The 16,504-nt window shown below is 33.2% G+C and overlaps 1 protein-coding gene across 1 annotated transcript in view; it reads right to left on the bottom strand.

Moving 5' to 3' along the window:
- RAB3GAP1 (RAB3 GTPase activating protein catalytic subunit 1) overlaps window positions 1-16,504 on the bottom strand; it is a 90,819-nt gene that overhangs the window by 44,774 nt on the left and 29,541 nt on the right. The window contains exons 4-7 of the mRNA XM_072960901.1: window positions 12,201-12,333; window positions 10,713-10,791; window positions 4,596-4,715; window positions 3,527-3,692 (exon numbers count right to left, since the gene is read on the bottom strand). Coding sequence (XP_072817002.1) covers window positions 3,527-3,692; window positions 4,596-4,715; window positions 10,713-10,791; window positions 12,201-12,333 — 498 coding nt within the window. The remainder of the gene's footprint in view (window positions 1-3,526; window positions 3,693-4,595; window positions 4,716-10,712; window positions 10,792-12,200; window positions 12,334-16,504) is intronic.

Genomic DNA, 16,504 nt, shown 5'->3' with positions numbered 1-16,504 from the left:
TTAATGGTTAACCTACATTAACATGGAACAGGACTTATATATGTGTAGTAATCATCTAGGGAGCTTGTGAAAATGAAGATTCAACAGTATTCTGCAAATCTAACCAGTTTCCAAGTGTTGCTAATACTGCTGCTCAGGAGGACTAACACAGACACCTAGCTCAGCAGCAGCATCTATAAATGTCATTAGTAACTTTAAATACAAACTCAGTCTAAAGTCACAATATAAGGTAGCTGCCCCCCAAAAACGTAATCCAGTTTTGGACTGCTGTGTCCTAGACAAGCAAGGTAAGATTCCACCTGACGAGGAATAATTACTTTTTACTGAGGTCTAGATATCAAATGAGCATTCACCCGTAATAGGGTATAAAACAGTCTAGAAACTGTAACAAGGTCACTTTGACATATAACCTCTGCTAAAGTCACAAAGCAGTGGAAACAACATAGAAAGAGATAACCAAAAAGAAACAGCCAGGACCAAACATGACATAAATATCTTTGTGGGCCCTAGGAAAGTACAGAAAATCTGAAGTGTTAAGTGTGGGGGTCAAGGCACATACTTGCTGCATGTGCAGAAGTGACAGCCCAGGATTACAGACCACACTAAATGGAACCAATAGTACTCAGCCCAGAGTGAGGGTACCGCAAGACTCTCTGCTTAAGGCAGACACTGGGGCAGGGCACTCCTGCTGGGTACAGTGGCTTTGTTGCAAGGTATGGGGCTAGGGAGAGTTATTGTGTGATGGAGAAAAAACCTATTCTCATGACCCGAGCAAACAATCCAATGATTCCAAGACTCGATATGCAATACCTTAGTATCACCATGGAGCAAGAGACTTCAACGCCATTTTAAGACTGGCTTCTAAAATAGTCTGCAGGTAGGGAGCAACCATAAAAATACAAAACCAGTAGAAAGGATGGGAAAGCTAAAAACTATAAATACAGGCTTCATTCAAAATAAGCCTGCAAACAGAATTTCCCTAAAACATGAAGAAATTTGTCTAAAAAAGACAAATATCCAAATCAACAATCAGAATATAAAAACAAGAAATATAAAGAACCTGTGATAGAATGAAGAATGATGTCTTAACTAAAAAAGGAAAGAATAGGGTATGAGAGACATTTCAAATATTTAGAGGATTATGGCAGATTTAAACTCAATTTTATGTGATTCCAAAGGGTAACCACCCGCTGCTGCCCACTTGGCCAAGGAATCCATTTCTAACACTTATATCCATATGAAAATGAAATAAATTGTCAGAGAAGGGTGAGTGCCTTGGAATACTTCCAGCAGATGTTAAACAGTAATTTTTATAAAGATAACTTTATAAAGACAGTACAGCAGAGTCACATATTGGGTAGCTTTAACTATGTAAACCCCTAAAATACCCAAACCAGGTCTCAATTACTGTAAGTTCAACTCTTACCAAATCAACTTTGAGAGATGTTTCGTATGTGGACAAGGGAGGTCTATGAAAGTTCTGAGAGATGATGTAAGAAACTGATTAGGAACTTTTTTTTTTAAGTACAATTAGCAAACAGACATAATGTAAGTCAGACTCCACAGATCAAGGTGGTCCCTAGTTTCAGTAAAGAGGAGTTGAGTTACACAGAAGAGGGACATAAAAGATTCAGGAAAACAGTGTTCACTAACATTTTTTAAGAAGAGGAATGAAGTATTAATATTTGCATCTGACTAGAACTTGATCTAAAATAATTAAATGTAACTGAAGACTTCTGATGAGAGAGCAAAGGAAAACTAATGGGGTAGAAATAACACAAACTGCCTTTTTCAAAAATTTCTCAAAGTAACACATGTAGAATTAAGCAGTACTTAAAGCATTTCAAAGCCCAGAAAAGTTTTGGAAAAAAAATTACACAGACATGGGACTTTCTAAAATATATGCTTCTATGATTTTTTTTAATGAAGATAATCACAAGAAACAGGTAACAATATTTATTTTGAGGAGAGGAACTAAGGATAAAAAGATTTTAATTTGACTTAAATATCTCATATAAAAGTATATGCATACTATTTTTTATTGTCAAACCAATTTATCTGGGTGGTGATAATACTACCACTATGCTATTTAGAGCCTCAATTTATGAAATTAAGTTCTAATCTTAAATATCTTTCTACAAATAATGTGTTAAGAAATTTTCAGCATTTTTCCTCACATTTTTTTCCATTTTCAAAATTTGAAAAACCTTCAGAAAAGTTGATAAATCAGTATAATGAATACCCATATGATTTTCACCAAGTTCACCAATTACTAACATTTTGATACATATACACATATATATCATATTTATATAAACAATTTTTGACTGAACTTTTTGAAAGTAAGTTGTAGGCATCATGCCATTCACCCCTAAATACTTCAACATGTAATTCCTATGAACAAGGACGGTATCCTGTGCGGCCATAACACAATTATCACACTCAAGAAGTTTAACATTGGTACTAATTTCTAATATATAGTCCATATTAAAACTGCCCCAACTGTCTCAATTGCGTTCTTTATGGCTATTTTATTTTGATCAAGGATCATGCATTGCATTTAGCCACTATGTCACTTTAGCCTCCTTTAAGCTAAATAGCTCCCAGCCTTTGTTTTGCCTATCATGATACTGACATTTTTAAAGGGTCTAAGCCAGCTACTTTGTACAATATGCTCATTTTGGAAATATGTGATTGTTTCCTCATGTTTTGATTTATGTTAAAACATTTCCAGCAGGAATGCAACACAGATGATGATATAGCCTATTAAATGTATCATACTAGGAGATATCTAATATCAGTTTGTTAACCAACTTTGATCACTTTTAGTGAAATGGGTGCCAACTTAACCACTTAAGGGGACTATTTCTCTAAGTGGAGAATCCCCTCCACCACTTTCTAATCTGTTCTCTTTTCTAGAGGTATTCACAAATAGCTCCTCAATCTAGACCCTAATTTTCCCCCAGAGTAACACAGGCAAGTCTTCCTTATCTCTATGATAGTATTTTTAGAGAACATCAAGGATTTATTGAAAACATCCAATTTAGCCTTGCTGCTCTCAGTCACAGAACATAAGCCAGATTAATTTTAAACATCAAATTAAAAGGAGACTTGAAGGAAGGAAAAAAAAAAAAAAAACCAACAATTCAGAACCCAGAGTTCACAGCTCAGTTCCTCATAGTCAGAGCCCCAAACAAGCAGCTACCTGAAGCCCTCTCATGTGGGGAAGTTGGCAATATTACTATCAGAGGAAAATATACTATTAGAGTATAAAGAGTCAACATAGTAGATAAATGTTAACCAACTGAACAAACAAAATTAGTTTCAGCATTAATACACAAAAAACTAATTGGATACTTTGTTTCTTTAAACATACACAGTAATTTATGTAGTCAATAACATCTTTCTTCTAACTAATTACATTATCAATATTAGAGAAAAATATTTCTATATAATCAATAAAATTACCAAGTTACTACTTTAATCTGGATTCCAGAGAAGACTGAAAATATCAATGCCAACTCACAATCTTTGATTTGAAGATATCCAGCAAACCTGATAAATGAGTGTACTGATTTGGAACTTTTCGAAGATGAACCATTTCAAAATCAGTTCGGACACCAGGACCCTGACATTCTCCAACATACATTCTTCGCCATTTGTGATGAATCTGCACAAAGAGTGGCACCTGGCTATAGGAATAATTAAGCACAAATAGATTGTAAATTCATTAAACATTGAGTAACTCCTAAATCTCAAATTTTTCCACTACTACATTATTTTAACTCCAAATATTTTTAAATATTAATAAATATTAATAAGGAACACTCCACAGACTTCTATTTGTGAAAACAACACCCTTAGTCCCTTACTCCTTACACTAATCAAATGAAGAACTTATTCTCTATTGGCACTTTGTAGTTCAAAAATTATTTTAAAATGGCTGAGTCATAAAAAAGCAAAATGAAAATTTTCTTGAATAAAGTGATCCTACCATGTCAGGCTTTTCCACGGTCATAACAAAATTTGATTCATAGGTATTAAACAATATAATTGAACTCACATTAGTGGTGAATTATTTTTTACCTCATCATTTATATAGTTGATATAAAAGATACAGTTGATTATCCTTATTTAAAGATTTCCATAGCCACAAGTTAGCCTACTCACTAGAATCTATTTGTAACCTCAAAATCAATACTCGTAGCATTTTCAGTCATTTGAAGACATGTGCAGAGAAACAAAACATATCAGTTACCTGAATGCATGTTCATAACTCAGGTTGAACAAGGCAAAGTTCTGTCATCAAGTTTTAAAATTAGATTTTGCATCAAAATTTAAATAAACTGAACATTTGGAAGCAAAAAACAAATAGTACAATTTATTTTTAATTCTAAATACTCATCTACTATTTCAGTAAGTTTCCCTTTAGAAACACTTTCCCTAAAGTTTTTGTATTCCAATATAATAATGTACAAGTACTGATCCTAATTATAATCAAAACCCTAACGTTTAGTAGCCATTTTTCTTTGTAAGTTATAATTTAAAATAGTTCTTAAAACTCACTGTCTAGGTTTTCCAAAATGTCTACCTACCAGCCAGTGTTTCCCAAAGCAATAGATACAGAACTCAGAAGAAGATTGCACTTAGATTCACTGAGAACAGCATCATTGTTTGCAGCAGGGGCAATCACCACAAATTCTCGGAGTCCATACCTTAAAAAAAAAAAAAAACACTGCCATTAAACAGGGAAAAATGTCAGAATACAAAAATCTATAATTTAGAAACGTGAAAAAACTTCCCTGAAGGAAAGTTAGGTCAGAACTACAGGTACATCTTTCTTTCTTTCTCTCTTTCTCTTTGTCTTTCTCTTTCATGGCTACTGAACCTATAACAACCTGGATTTCCTTCACTTGGTGAAAAATTTCCATCATTCACCTATTATTTTCCCCTATTCTTTACAAATTAGGAGAAATTTAATGAAATCACAGAGAAACAACATTAAAAGACAGTTTTCTCTTAAATATTAGGTTTCAAAACTAAAAGATGAAAGCCAGCACTTAAATCTTATGTTAATTAAGCCCACTAATGTGGAAATATAAAATTTAATAGGTTCCTTAAATGTCAGGAGAACAATTATCAGCCATGATGTACTTGTGCTGTCTAAAAGTGAGAACACAGTTTACTTAAGGATCCTAATTAAAGAATTCTTATATTCTTTCACTCAATAACACATATTAGATAGGAATCACAAAATCATCAGAAAATGGCTTACTCTTCCTATGATATCTTACTTATCTTAGAATAATAAAAACTTCAAATTTAGTTGACAAGTCCTTTTAAAACAACAAATTTGCAGCCAAAATGTACAAACATGTTAAGGTCAAACTGTGATCTTGCCTCCCGAAAATTCCTGTCCTATTCAATGTATTTTTATTTAATAGTTTTTTTTTAAATATAGAAAATGATTTATATAAAGCATTACTCATCTAATTTATTTCAACTATATGTCAAAAGTTATGAATGCTTATTTTTATGAACATTCTCCTCAAGAAATCCTTAAAACAGCAGTTAAAAAAAAGATTTTAAAATGTTAAAAGTTCAACTCATAATTTGTTTACTGTTTGGATAACAATTTATTTCATCTTCTCATCTCGCCTCCACCCTCCTACCCCTGAAGTCAAAACTAGTTATGCAGAGGTAACATCAAATACTGAAAGGAACCCAGAGCTGTGAATTTAAGCTTTAAAGGTCTTTAAACAGTTTTCTTCTTTCCTTTCTTAATGTCCTTGAAAGAAAGAAAACAAAACAAGCAAAAGAAAACAAAACAAGCAAATTCATAGTATCCCACCCACTATAGTGGAACCATTGTCAACAGTTTCTTAGTCATTCTTCCAGAATTATTGCATCTGTCCATGTATTCAGCCTATCCTCAAAAAAGATTATATCAATTTTCTGTACCTTCTTTTCAAAGGCTCATCTCCCCTACTGATCAGTACTTTGTTTCCAGTTTTGTGCTGTTGCAACAATACTGCAATTGTCTAGTTCCACAAATTATATCTGTGGGACAAATTCCTAGAAGTTAAGATGCTGGATAAAAGAACATCTGTATCTTTAACACTGACAAGTGTTGCCAAACTACCTCGTCCACCTCCACAAACGTACAAACTGTACTAGTGTATATGCCTTTTCACAAAAAGTAAGTCAAAGCGAACTGCTTCCTATTTATCTGCAATAAAATTCAATCCTCTGTGCCTTTGTTTCCACTACCTGGAATGTTTCCCCTGGTCAACTGCCATCACAAAATATCATAGATTTTTTTCTTTTAAGATTCACCTCAAATAACATGCTGTCACCTCTGTTAAATATGCTCTCTACTTTGATTTCTAATGTATTATAATTATCTTTAAATGATCAATATACAACAGTTGGCCAAAAGGTACATGAAAAGATGCTCAACATCACTATTCAGGGAGATGCAAATCAAAACCACAATGACATATCACCCTATACCTTTTAGAATGCTTATCATGAAAAAGAAAATAACCAGTGTTGGTAAGGATGTGGAAAAAAGGGAACCCTTGAGTATTGTTCATGGGAATGTAAACTGCTGCAGCCACTATGAAATACAGTATAGAGGTTCCTCCAAAAAAATTAAAAATAGAGCTACCATATGATCCAGTAATTCCACTTCTGGGTATTTATTCCAAGAAGACAAAAACACTAATTCAAAAAGACATACACATCCCCATGTTCACTGCAGCATTATTTACAATAGCCAAGATATGGAAACAACATAAGTATCCACTGATGGATGAATGGATAAAGAAAACATATGCATATATAATGGAATATTATTCCATCATAGAAAAGATGCTATTTGCAACATGGATGGACTTGAGGGCATTATGCTAAGTGAAGTAAGTCAGAGAGAGAAAGACAAAATACCATATTCTTGCTTTATATGGAATCTGAAATAAAAAATAAAAAATAAAAATAAAAATAAAAAACAAATACACTGAGCTCATAGATACAGACAACAGATTGGTGGCTGCCAGAGGTGGAGTATGGGAGGTGAAGGGATCAAAAAGTAGAAATTTCCAGTTATAAAGTAAGTCATGGGGATGTAATGTACAGCACAGTAACTATACTTAATACTATACTGCATATTTGAAAGCTGGTAAGAGAATAAATGTTCTAAGTTCAAAGTTCTTATAACAAGAAAAAGAATGTTTTAACTTTGTATTGTGATACATATTAACTAGACTTACTGTGGTGATCATTTCACAATGTATACAAATACCAAATCATTGTTGTACACCTGAAACTAATACAACATTATATATCAATTATACCTCAAAAAAAAAACCCCAAAAAACAAAAATCCAACCCAGAAGTTAGGTTGTTTTGTGCACAACGGCTTTGTGCCAATCCAGAAACTGGATTGTACTTGATAAACCTCCTACTGGCAATGTTGAGGAATTAATTTTTTTTAAAAAGATCAATGTAACTCATTGATTCAGTTTCCCTACTAGAACTACTTGAGGCCTGATACCATGCCTTCATCGAGTAAACAAACACTAGGTGAGAACTTTAAAAAATGAGCAAAAATCAACAACCCAAAACAGATTAAAAATGGACAAAGGACTTCAACAGACATTATTCCAAAGATACACAAATGGCAAATAAGCACAGGAAAAGATGTGGCCAACATCACTAATTATTAGGGAAATATGAATCAAAACCACAAGAAACTACTTCACATCTGTTAGAATGGCTATTATTAGAAAAGCAAAACAAAACAGAAAGTAAGTGTTGGCAAGGATATGGAAAAATTACAATGCTTGAGCATGACTGATGGGAATGTAAAATGGTACAGCTGCTATGGAGAACAGTACAGTGGTTCTTTAAAAGTTTAAACATAGAATGACCAGCAATTCCACACCTGGGTAAATATCCAAGAGAACTAAAGGTAGGGACCCAAACAGATATCTGAACACCAATGTTCACAGCAGCATTATCCATAGCAGACAAAAGGTGGAAACAAACCAAGTGCCCAGTGACAGATGACTGGATAAACAAAACGTGGGACATACATACAATGAAGTATTATTCAGTTTTAAAAAGGAATGACATTCTGATACATGCTACAACATAGATGAAATTTGAATACATTATGCTAAGTGAAATAAGCCAGTCACAAAAGGTTAAATATTTCATGCTTCTACTTACGAGACACACACAGAGTAGTCAAACTCATAAAGACAGAAAATAGAATGGTACTTACCAGGGGCTGGGATAGAAGGGAATGAGGGGTGATTGTTTAATGGGACAGAGTTTCAATAGGTGAAGACGAAAAAGTTCTAAAGATGAATAGTGGTGATGGTTGCACAAAAATGTGAAAGTACTTAATGCCACTCAGCTGTGCACTTAAAAATGTTAAAAAGTTTTGTTATATCTTACCACAATAAAAAAAAATAAGCATAATAAATGATCAAAAGAATCAGCAAATAATACGTATTTTCAATAGTAAGAAATATAAACAGCTAATAATTCTATTAAAAGATGTTCAGGCTACTGGCCAAGATAACAAAGTAGAGATTCACCTCCGGCTCGAGGCTCAGAGGAGAAAGTGGTAGCCACTTGGTAGACAGAACTAAGGGAAACTGACACCGAGGGTCCCTGTGATCCCAAGCCCTAGATGCTAGTCAGCAGGGACAAGCCTTCAAAGGATCTCAAAATCATTATGCTGAGTGAAAAGAAGCCAGACTCAAATGGTTACCATACGATTCCATCTCTATGACACTCCTGAAAGGACAAAACTATGGTGACTAAGAAGATATCAGGGACTGCCAGACATTATAACAGAGAAGAGGAGTTTCGGGGAGGTTACAAAATGGTTCTATATCCTGACTGGGGTGGCAGTTTAAAAAAATCTATACATGTGTTAAGGTTCAGTGAACTGTTCATCAAAAAAAAAAAAGCCAATTTACTGTATGTTAACTTTAAAAAGTAAACGGGAATGTTAAAAAAACTACTAACAAGTGATTTTCATTAATACATAGAAATAAATCACAAATGATTCAGTACTACATAGAAAGGTTTCATGTATTCATTCTATGAATACTTAATTATGGATGATGTGTCAAATACAGATTTTTGAAACATATATTAAAAAGCTAAAGAGAAATTACATAACAGCATTCAGATTGACAGATGTACTATGTGTTATCTTACTAATTCTCACAGGTGCACAATACTTATTAAAGAAACCAACGCACAGAAATTAAGTAACTTGCCTGAAGTTGCTGAGATAACAAGCACATGAGGTAGAAATTAAACAAGTTTGTCTAATTCACTGTCTGGCCAAAGAGTAGGTGTTTCATTAATGTTGAATGAATGAAAGCATGCAAATGCATGCTCTGTGATATCATGCTGCCTTCTGATATATTTTGTCATGTCAAGCGTATGTATTCACATTTTAGAAGACCAGAAGAGAATGTGGATGGGTTAAATTCAATGGGTAATTTATTTATTAAATTCCTTTTATAGCTAAGTTCACAGTTTTTAAAAGATCACATTAAAATAACAGGAATATTTATGAAACATTACCCAGTTTATTGGCCCTTGCAAATAATTTTTTTAATGTGCTATATAATCTACTTGATTTAGTAATCACAATTGAAGTAAAGAGAAACACAGATATCATCGTTTCCCCTTCCTTAGAAATTGCTTAATGAAAAAGTCAAAAGACCAACTCACACCAACAGAATAATTTAAAAACAGTATATATAAATTTCCTTTAACGAGTTCTTCTTTATTGACCATATACTTATACTTGTATGTTTTAAGATCACCCTCTCCAAAATAAATAGAGATACTGTGAATAATTAAAAAAGAGAAAAAGACCTTTTAAAAGATTGAAAGACCTTTCAAATGTGATATACCTGTTATATTAATGTATCACAATTGTAACTGAGAAATGAGTTTTGGTGTTATGAGTGAGATCAACATTTTATTTCAATTCCATTTCCAACAATATATATTAAATTTTCCGTGATACTGAAGTGTTCTATCCTAGTCATCAGAATTATAGTTAGGCACAACCTAGATTATTACATATACTGTGCAAAAAAGAGTTTACAGCAGACCTATAACAGTTATTTTTAGAAAGGCCTACTTGCAAAGCTGAGGTTTGTCTGGCACCTGGAACTTGGATTCGGGGAGAAGTCTCACCATTTTCCGTAACTGTTAAGACTTAACTGTGCCTAAACTGTTTGTACAAACAACATGGTTTATTCTGAACAACTGCTTTCCTTCTAGAAGTCTGAAATTTTGTTATGTACCAGTCAGAGGGTACCTACGTGACCAGCCCCTAATTAAAAACTGGAGAGCTGAACCTCCAACAATCTTCTCTGGTAGACAATGTTCCATATGTATTGTCACAACTTGTTGCTAAAGGCACTGAATATGTCCTGTGTGAGACTCCTTTAGGAAAGGACTCTTAAGCACTTGCACTTCCTCCAAACTTCGCTTCAGGCACCTTTTCCCTTTGCTGATTTTGCTCTGAAAGCTGTCACTGTAAGAAACCATGGCAGTAAGTGCAACTACATGCTGAGTCCTGTGCATCCTTCTAGCAAATCACAGAACGTGGGGGCAGCCTGGGGGCCTCCCCAACATACTAAAGTTATCTGAGTAAAATAGATACCTACCATCTTACCAGGCAATGAGCTCTTGGAGGAAAGTCATTATTCATACACAACAAATCTTGCATAGATTGTGGAATAATATCTACAGAAACATTTAATAATGAAAAAGTTAGTATGTTCATTCTAGGCAGAATCATACAGTATGATTTAAAGAAATCACTTTGCAGTTTTGCAATTTTTTTTTTTGCAACTGTTTGCAAAAGATATGTCTATGGCTAACTCTAAGATTTGGAGGGACACTAATGTCTCCATCTCTCTGTTTTCTTCAGATTATACTTAGAAGTCTGTCAACTCTGTATCACCTCCTATGCCTATCCTTTGCTCACTCCTGGCCACTTTTAAATGTTCCTGTGAAACCACTAAGCAGCTTCCCATGTATAACCTATATACATAAATGCATTGCTACCCGCTAATAAGACATTAATCTCAATGATCATTATTTATACTCATAAATGCATAGAAAATTCAAAGCATAAAGAATGTTCATAAAAAAGATTTCCTTTTGCTATACAGCCATAATTGCTTAGCAAATTTATATTTTGTTAGTTTGCAAAAAGAACAGAACACTAACGATTTGATGCTCTACTTACCTAGAGCAATAAGCAACTCTAACAAATCAAAGATTAGTGGTCCAATCTTTTGACCTCTGATAATACACTTTTAAAGGTCTATCTCCAAATTAACTGAGCTGATGGTCTGCTTGTAACTTCTACCATCAGTTACAGCTTCAATCACAATCAAATTAAAACTGCCCAATATATACATGCATGCAACAATAAGGCCTTAACTATCTTAAATCCATTCATCTTCTCTCATACCACAGTCTCCTTCATTTATTCATCTCAGAAACACTGATCCTAAGCCTCCTTATTACAACAACTTTTCCATGATGTATGATCTTTCTTCAAATTAACAACACTTAAGACTTCTGTACCTTAAACAGTTTCTTTCATTAATCAGTAGAATGTAGGACCTGGAAATCTCTGGGCCATTACTGGACTTCCCACCAGTTTATGTATTTCCCTCACCCCTTATTTCTCAAGTACATATATTCATTGTTTTATTCTGCATAACATCTTCTCTGATCTCTCTGGATTAAAAGTGATCTTTTCTCCTCTGCACTCCACTGGAACTCTCTGCTTTGGGATGGCACTTATCACTTTTTACCTCCTGTTATTGTTACTTACTTATAGACCTTATCTCCCTTACTGGAAAGTAAATTTCTTTTTTCAACTGGGCTTAGCAGAGTACCTAGCACATACTAGGCACTCAATAACTTATTTGTTGATTTAATTAATTATGAAATGAATGACTGTGTGATTCTTCTTCTGCAAAGATCATACTCTACTTCAGATACAGTGAAACAACTCTGCATATGTAAAACATCTCCTTAATAAAGAGGATACTACTTAATAAAGAGAAGTAAATTCACAATTCAAAATTACAATCACTCTTACAAGTCAAGTTTAAAAATAAGTAGTAAAAACTTACCTTCTAATACTTCATCCTTTCCTTCTTTATCTGTGGATTCTTGTACAAGATAATGATGAGTGACTGAGAACTTGAAGTCAGCAAACGAAATTTCATCTGATTTCTCTTCCCAAGTGCCATAAGTAAATATACCCTGTATTTAACAAAAAAGAAAAGAAAAAGCACCTGCCTTAACATTTGAACGGTAATTCAGTAGTTATCATTAGGTTTATTAACCACAGATTTTTTTTGCCCTTCTTCTGCCTGTTAATCTAGAAGTTTCATCCTATATTTATCCTCCCCATAATGAAAAGGAAAAATACAGAGGTGAATAAAACCAAGAGGAAGTTATTTCATAAATGATTTATCACAGTGTTCCTTTAAAAGGAAAGTTCCCCTAGAATATTAATTATAAACTGACTTACAATATTATAATTTTCAAGTAATTTTTATGAGTCTCTATATAAAATCATGAATATACAGTAAATCTCATGCCTCTTCTCACACCAAAAAAATCTCTCAAAACCCTTTCTTCCAATAGCAGGATCTCTATGAGTAACTTATAACTGAAAATGGTTAAATTTCATAAATGGTAAAAATCAGAAAAAATATATAGCAATAAAATATAATTTTATTACAAAAATCACAAAACTAATAATATCACTATGTAGTACACAGCATTGCTGGACATTAGAAATGCTTCAGAAAAAAAGCCTGTAAAATCAACTTAAGTGATATGACATCTGTAGCACACATTTGCTCAACAGGTTTCTGCAAGCTTCTTTATTACCAAGCTTTGGCATTCAAACATTTTCATTTAAATAGCAACATCTTGACTGGAAAACATTTAAATTAAAGGTTCCAAAGAGCCCCCTTACTCATACAATGTAATTATAAAAAGGGATTTTTTTTTCCCACAAGGCCTCTAATCTCCCATTGCTATTCTCTCCACCAGAGAGGTATACAGTCATTACAGCATAGCACCACTTCAGAAACACCAACCCAGCAACTTCCAATCACAGAGAGTCCCAAACTAGATAGAAAATATGTAAGGAATGATTCTGTGAGTTACTGAGTTTTTAACAAATGTGATATCACCTACCATATTAACACCCAAAAGTTTTATGTGTGTTCCTGGCAAAGTATTTACAATTCTGAATTGAGTTAAATCATATTTTAAATGTCCTAAGAATATCATATGTGAATACATCAAATAGCAATCTCTTTATTAGGATAAATACCATGTATGATACATATCAAAAACTATGATTTTTATATATTAGGTCTCTTTAAAGTGTGGTTAACCTGTGTTAAATTAAGATATATATGGCCAGTACCAAAAGTCTCAAACTGCAACAAGTAATAAATGATATAAATAAGAGCTTGGTTTGCTAGGAGGAATGCCCACTATAAAGCAGTGAAAGCTAAAACTACAGTAGGGGGAAAGGTCCAGAATGAGGGATAAGTCCCCTTTTCAAGCTTGCAGAAAATCTGAATATTCTTTTTAAATGATTCAAAGAAACACTATCCTACCCTAAGCCTGGATTCTAGGTACTACTGGTGACCTTATCAAACAGCTATCTCAAGTGGATTTGGTTCTGTTCAAAAGAGAGGGCATCCAGGTTCTGTATCCAAAACAAACTTTTTAAGATAATTTAACTTAACTGGAAAACAAAACTCCAACCTCCGTCCTGCAATTCCATTATGATACAATCACTTGACATCAAATTCCAGTATGGTGTATATTAACTATTCGACACACAAAGGACAACTCTAGTTCAAAATTAACCTAGTAATTCATCAAAAATAACTTCTAATGGCCATAAGCAGACAATAAAAAGAAATAAGCATATAGACTAGAAAGAAATAAAACTGTCTCCATTCACAGATGACCTGATTATGTACATAAAATATCCAAACTACAAAGTACTAAAACTAACTAATGAGATTATGAAGTTGTAGAATTCAACGTCAGTATACAGAAACCACCTTTGTTTTTATATACTTGCAGCAAACTCTTGGGAAATGAAATTTTTTAAAATACCACTCTTATAAATATCTAGGGAAAAAATTTAATGAAAGATGAGCAAGAACTCTACCTAAAAATATCTGAAAACACTGCTAAAAGATATTAAAGACCTAAACAGAAATATATCATGTACATGTATTGGAAGACACAACATCATTAAGATGTCAATTCTCTCCAAATTGACCTATAACTTTAACACAATCCTAATCAAAATCCTTAATCAAAATTTCATAAAAATTGACAAGCTGACTCTATAACTAATATGAAAATCCAAAGAACCTAGAATTAGCTAAAATAATTTTGATGAAAAAGTATACTACTTGATTTTAAGACTTACATTGCTGTAGCAATTAAGATAGTATACTACTGGCATAAAGACAAATAGATCAATGAAACGTAACACAGTCCAGAAATACATTCACACCAATACTTTGTTTTTTAACAGAGGAGCTACTACAATTCAGGAGGGAAAGGACAGTCTTTGCAACAAGTGGTTTTGAAATAATTAGATATTCATATGGAAGAAAGCACAGCATCTTCACAACCTTGAAACAGGCAAAGATTCCTTTGACAGGACACAAAAGGCACTAACAATTAAAATCAAAAACTGAGAAAATAAACTTCAATAAGATAAACTTGCTTATCAAAGGACACAATTAAGAAAATGAGTGGGAAGCCATGGGCTGGAGAAAAAATACATATATCTGACAAGATTCACAACTATGTATATGATGATAATTTTAAAAACTAAACAATTCAATTTTTTAATGAGCAAAATACTTGAACAGATACTTAGCAGTTATGAATGACTATTAAATACAGTTAACTGTGAAAAATCACTAGATATTATTGAATATCAGTAGTCATCAGTGAAATGAAAATTAAAACCAAAATGAGACACTACTTCACACCCAATAAGATGAATAAAAATAAAAATCTGACAATGCCAAGTGTCAGAGAGAATATAAAGCAACTTGAAATCTCATAAACCGCTTAGAATATAAAATGGTACAGTCTTGTACTTTAGAATATTAGAAATATTCTCAAATGCAAACCAAAATTATAATGAGGTATCACAGTTTGACAGTTTCTAATAAAATTGAACACAAGACCCAGCAAATCTGCTAATATATTCAGGAAAAATCAAAGCATATGTTCATCAAATTGTTCACAGCAGCTTTATTATTAACAGTAAAAAATTGGAGAAAATTTAAATATTAAAGGAGAAAGGATAAACATTTTGTGGTACAGTCATATAATACAAAGAATGATTAGGGCAACATGGATGAATTTTGAAAACATTATGTTGAGCAAAACAGTCAGACAAAAAGAATGCATAATGTATGATTCCACTTATATGAGGCTCAAGAACAGGTAGAACTAATATATAGTGAAAGAAGAAAGAACGACACTTACTTACAGAATTGACTGGAGAAACAAGGAATCTTTCTATATTTTTATTTTAGATGATGGTAACATGGGTACATACATCTGTCAAAATAAACTGTATACCTGAATTTTGTACATTTTACTATGTGTAAATTATAACCCAATAAAGGAAAAAATCAGTATGATACCCACTAAAAAGAGATAAGGAGACATGGGGGAAAATTATAACTTCTGAGGAAAATGTGACAGGTAGGGAGCAGATGCTTTTTTTCCAAAGAAAAGATAATGATAATTATGTAAGAACAACATGTACTAACATCATCATAATTTGGACCCAACAATCCTTTCCAGTTATCTTTCAACTTACTCAATAAATTATAGGTAATTAAGAAATATTCTCAAATGCAAATCAAAACTACAATGAGGTTATCATCTCACACCAGTCAGAATGGCTGTCATGAAAAAGCCCACAAATGATAAATGCTGGAGAGGCTGTGGAGAAAAGGGAGCCCTCCTACACTCTTGGTGGAAATGTAGTTTGGTGCAGCAGTTGTAGAAAACAGTATGGAGATTTCTCAAAAGACCAAAAACAGATTTAACTTATGATCCAGCAATCCCATTCCTAGGCATATATCCAGAGGGAATCTTAACTCAAAAAGACACATGCACCCCAATGTTCATAGCAGCACTGTTTACAACAGGCAAGACATGGAAACAACCTAAATGTCCATTGACAGATGACTGGATAAAGAAGCTGTGGTGTATATATATACGATGGAATTACTATTCAGCCATAGAAAAGAATAAAATAATGCCATTTGCAGCAACAGGGATGGACCTGGAGACTGTCATCCTAAGTGAAGTAAGCCAGAAAGAAAAAGAAAAATACCATATGATATAACTTATA

This window comes from Vicugna pacos, chromosome 5, assembly GCF_048564905.1.
Source record: "Vicugna pacos chromosome 5, VicPac4, whole genome shotgun sequence".
Taxonomy (NCBI): Eukaryota; Metazoa; Chordata; class Mammalia; order Artiodactyla; family Camelidae; genus Vicugna; species Vicugna pacos.
Note: the sequence above shows the minus strand (reverse complement) of the source record. Positions and strands in the feature narration are given on the sequence as shown.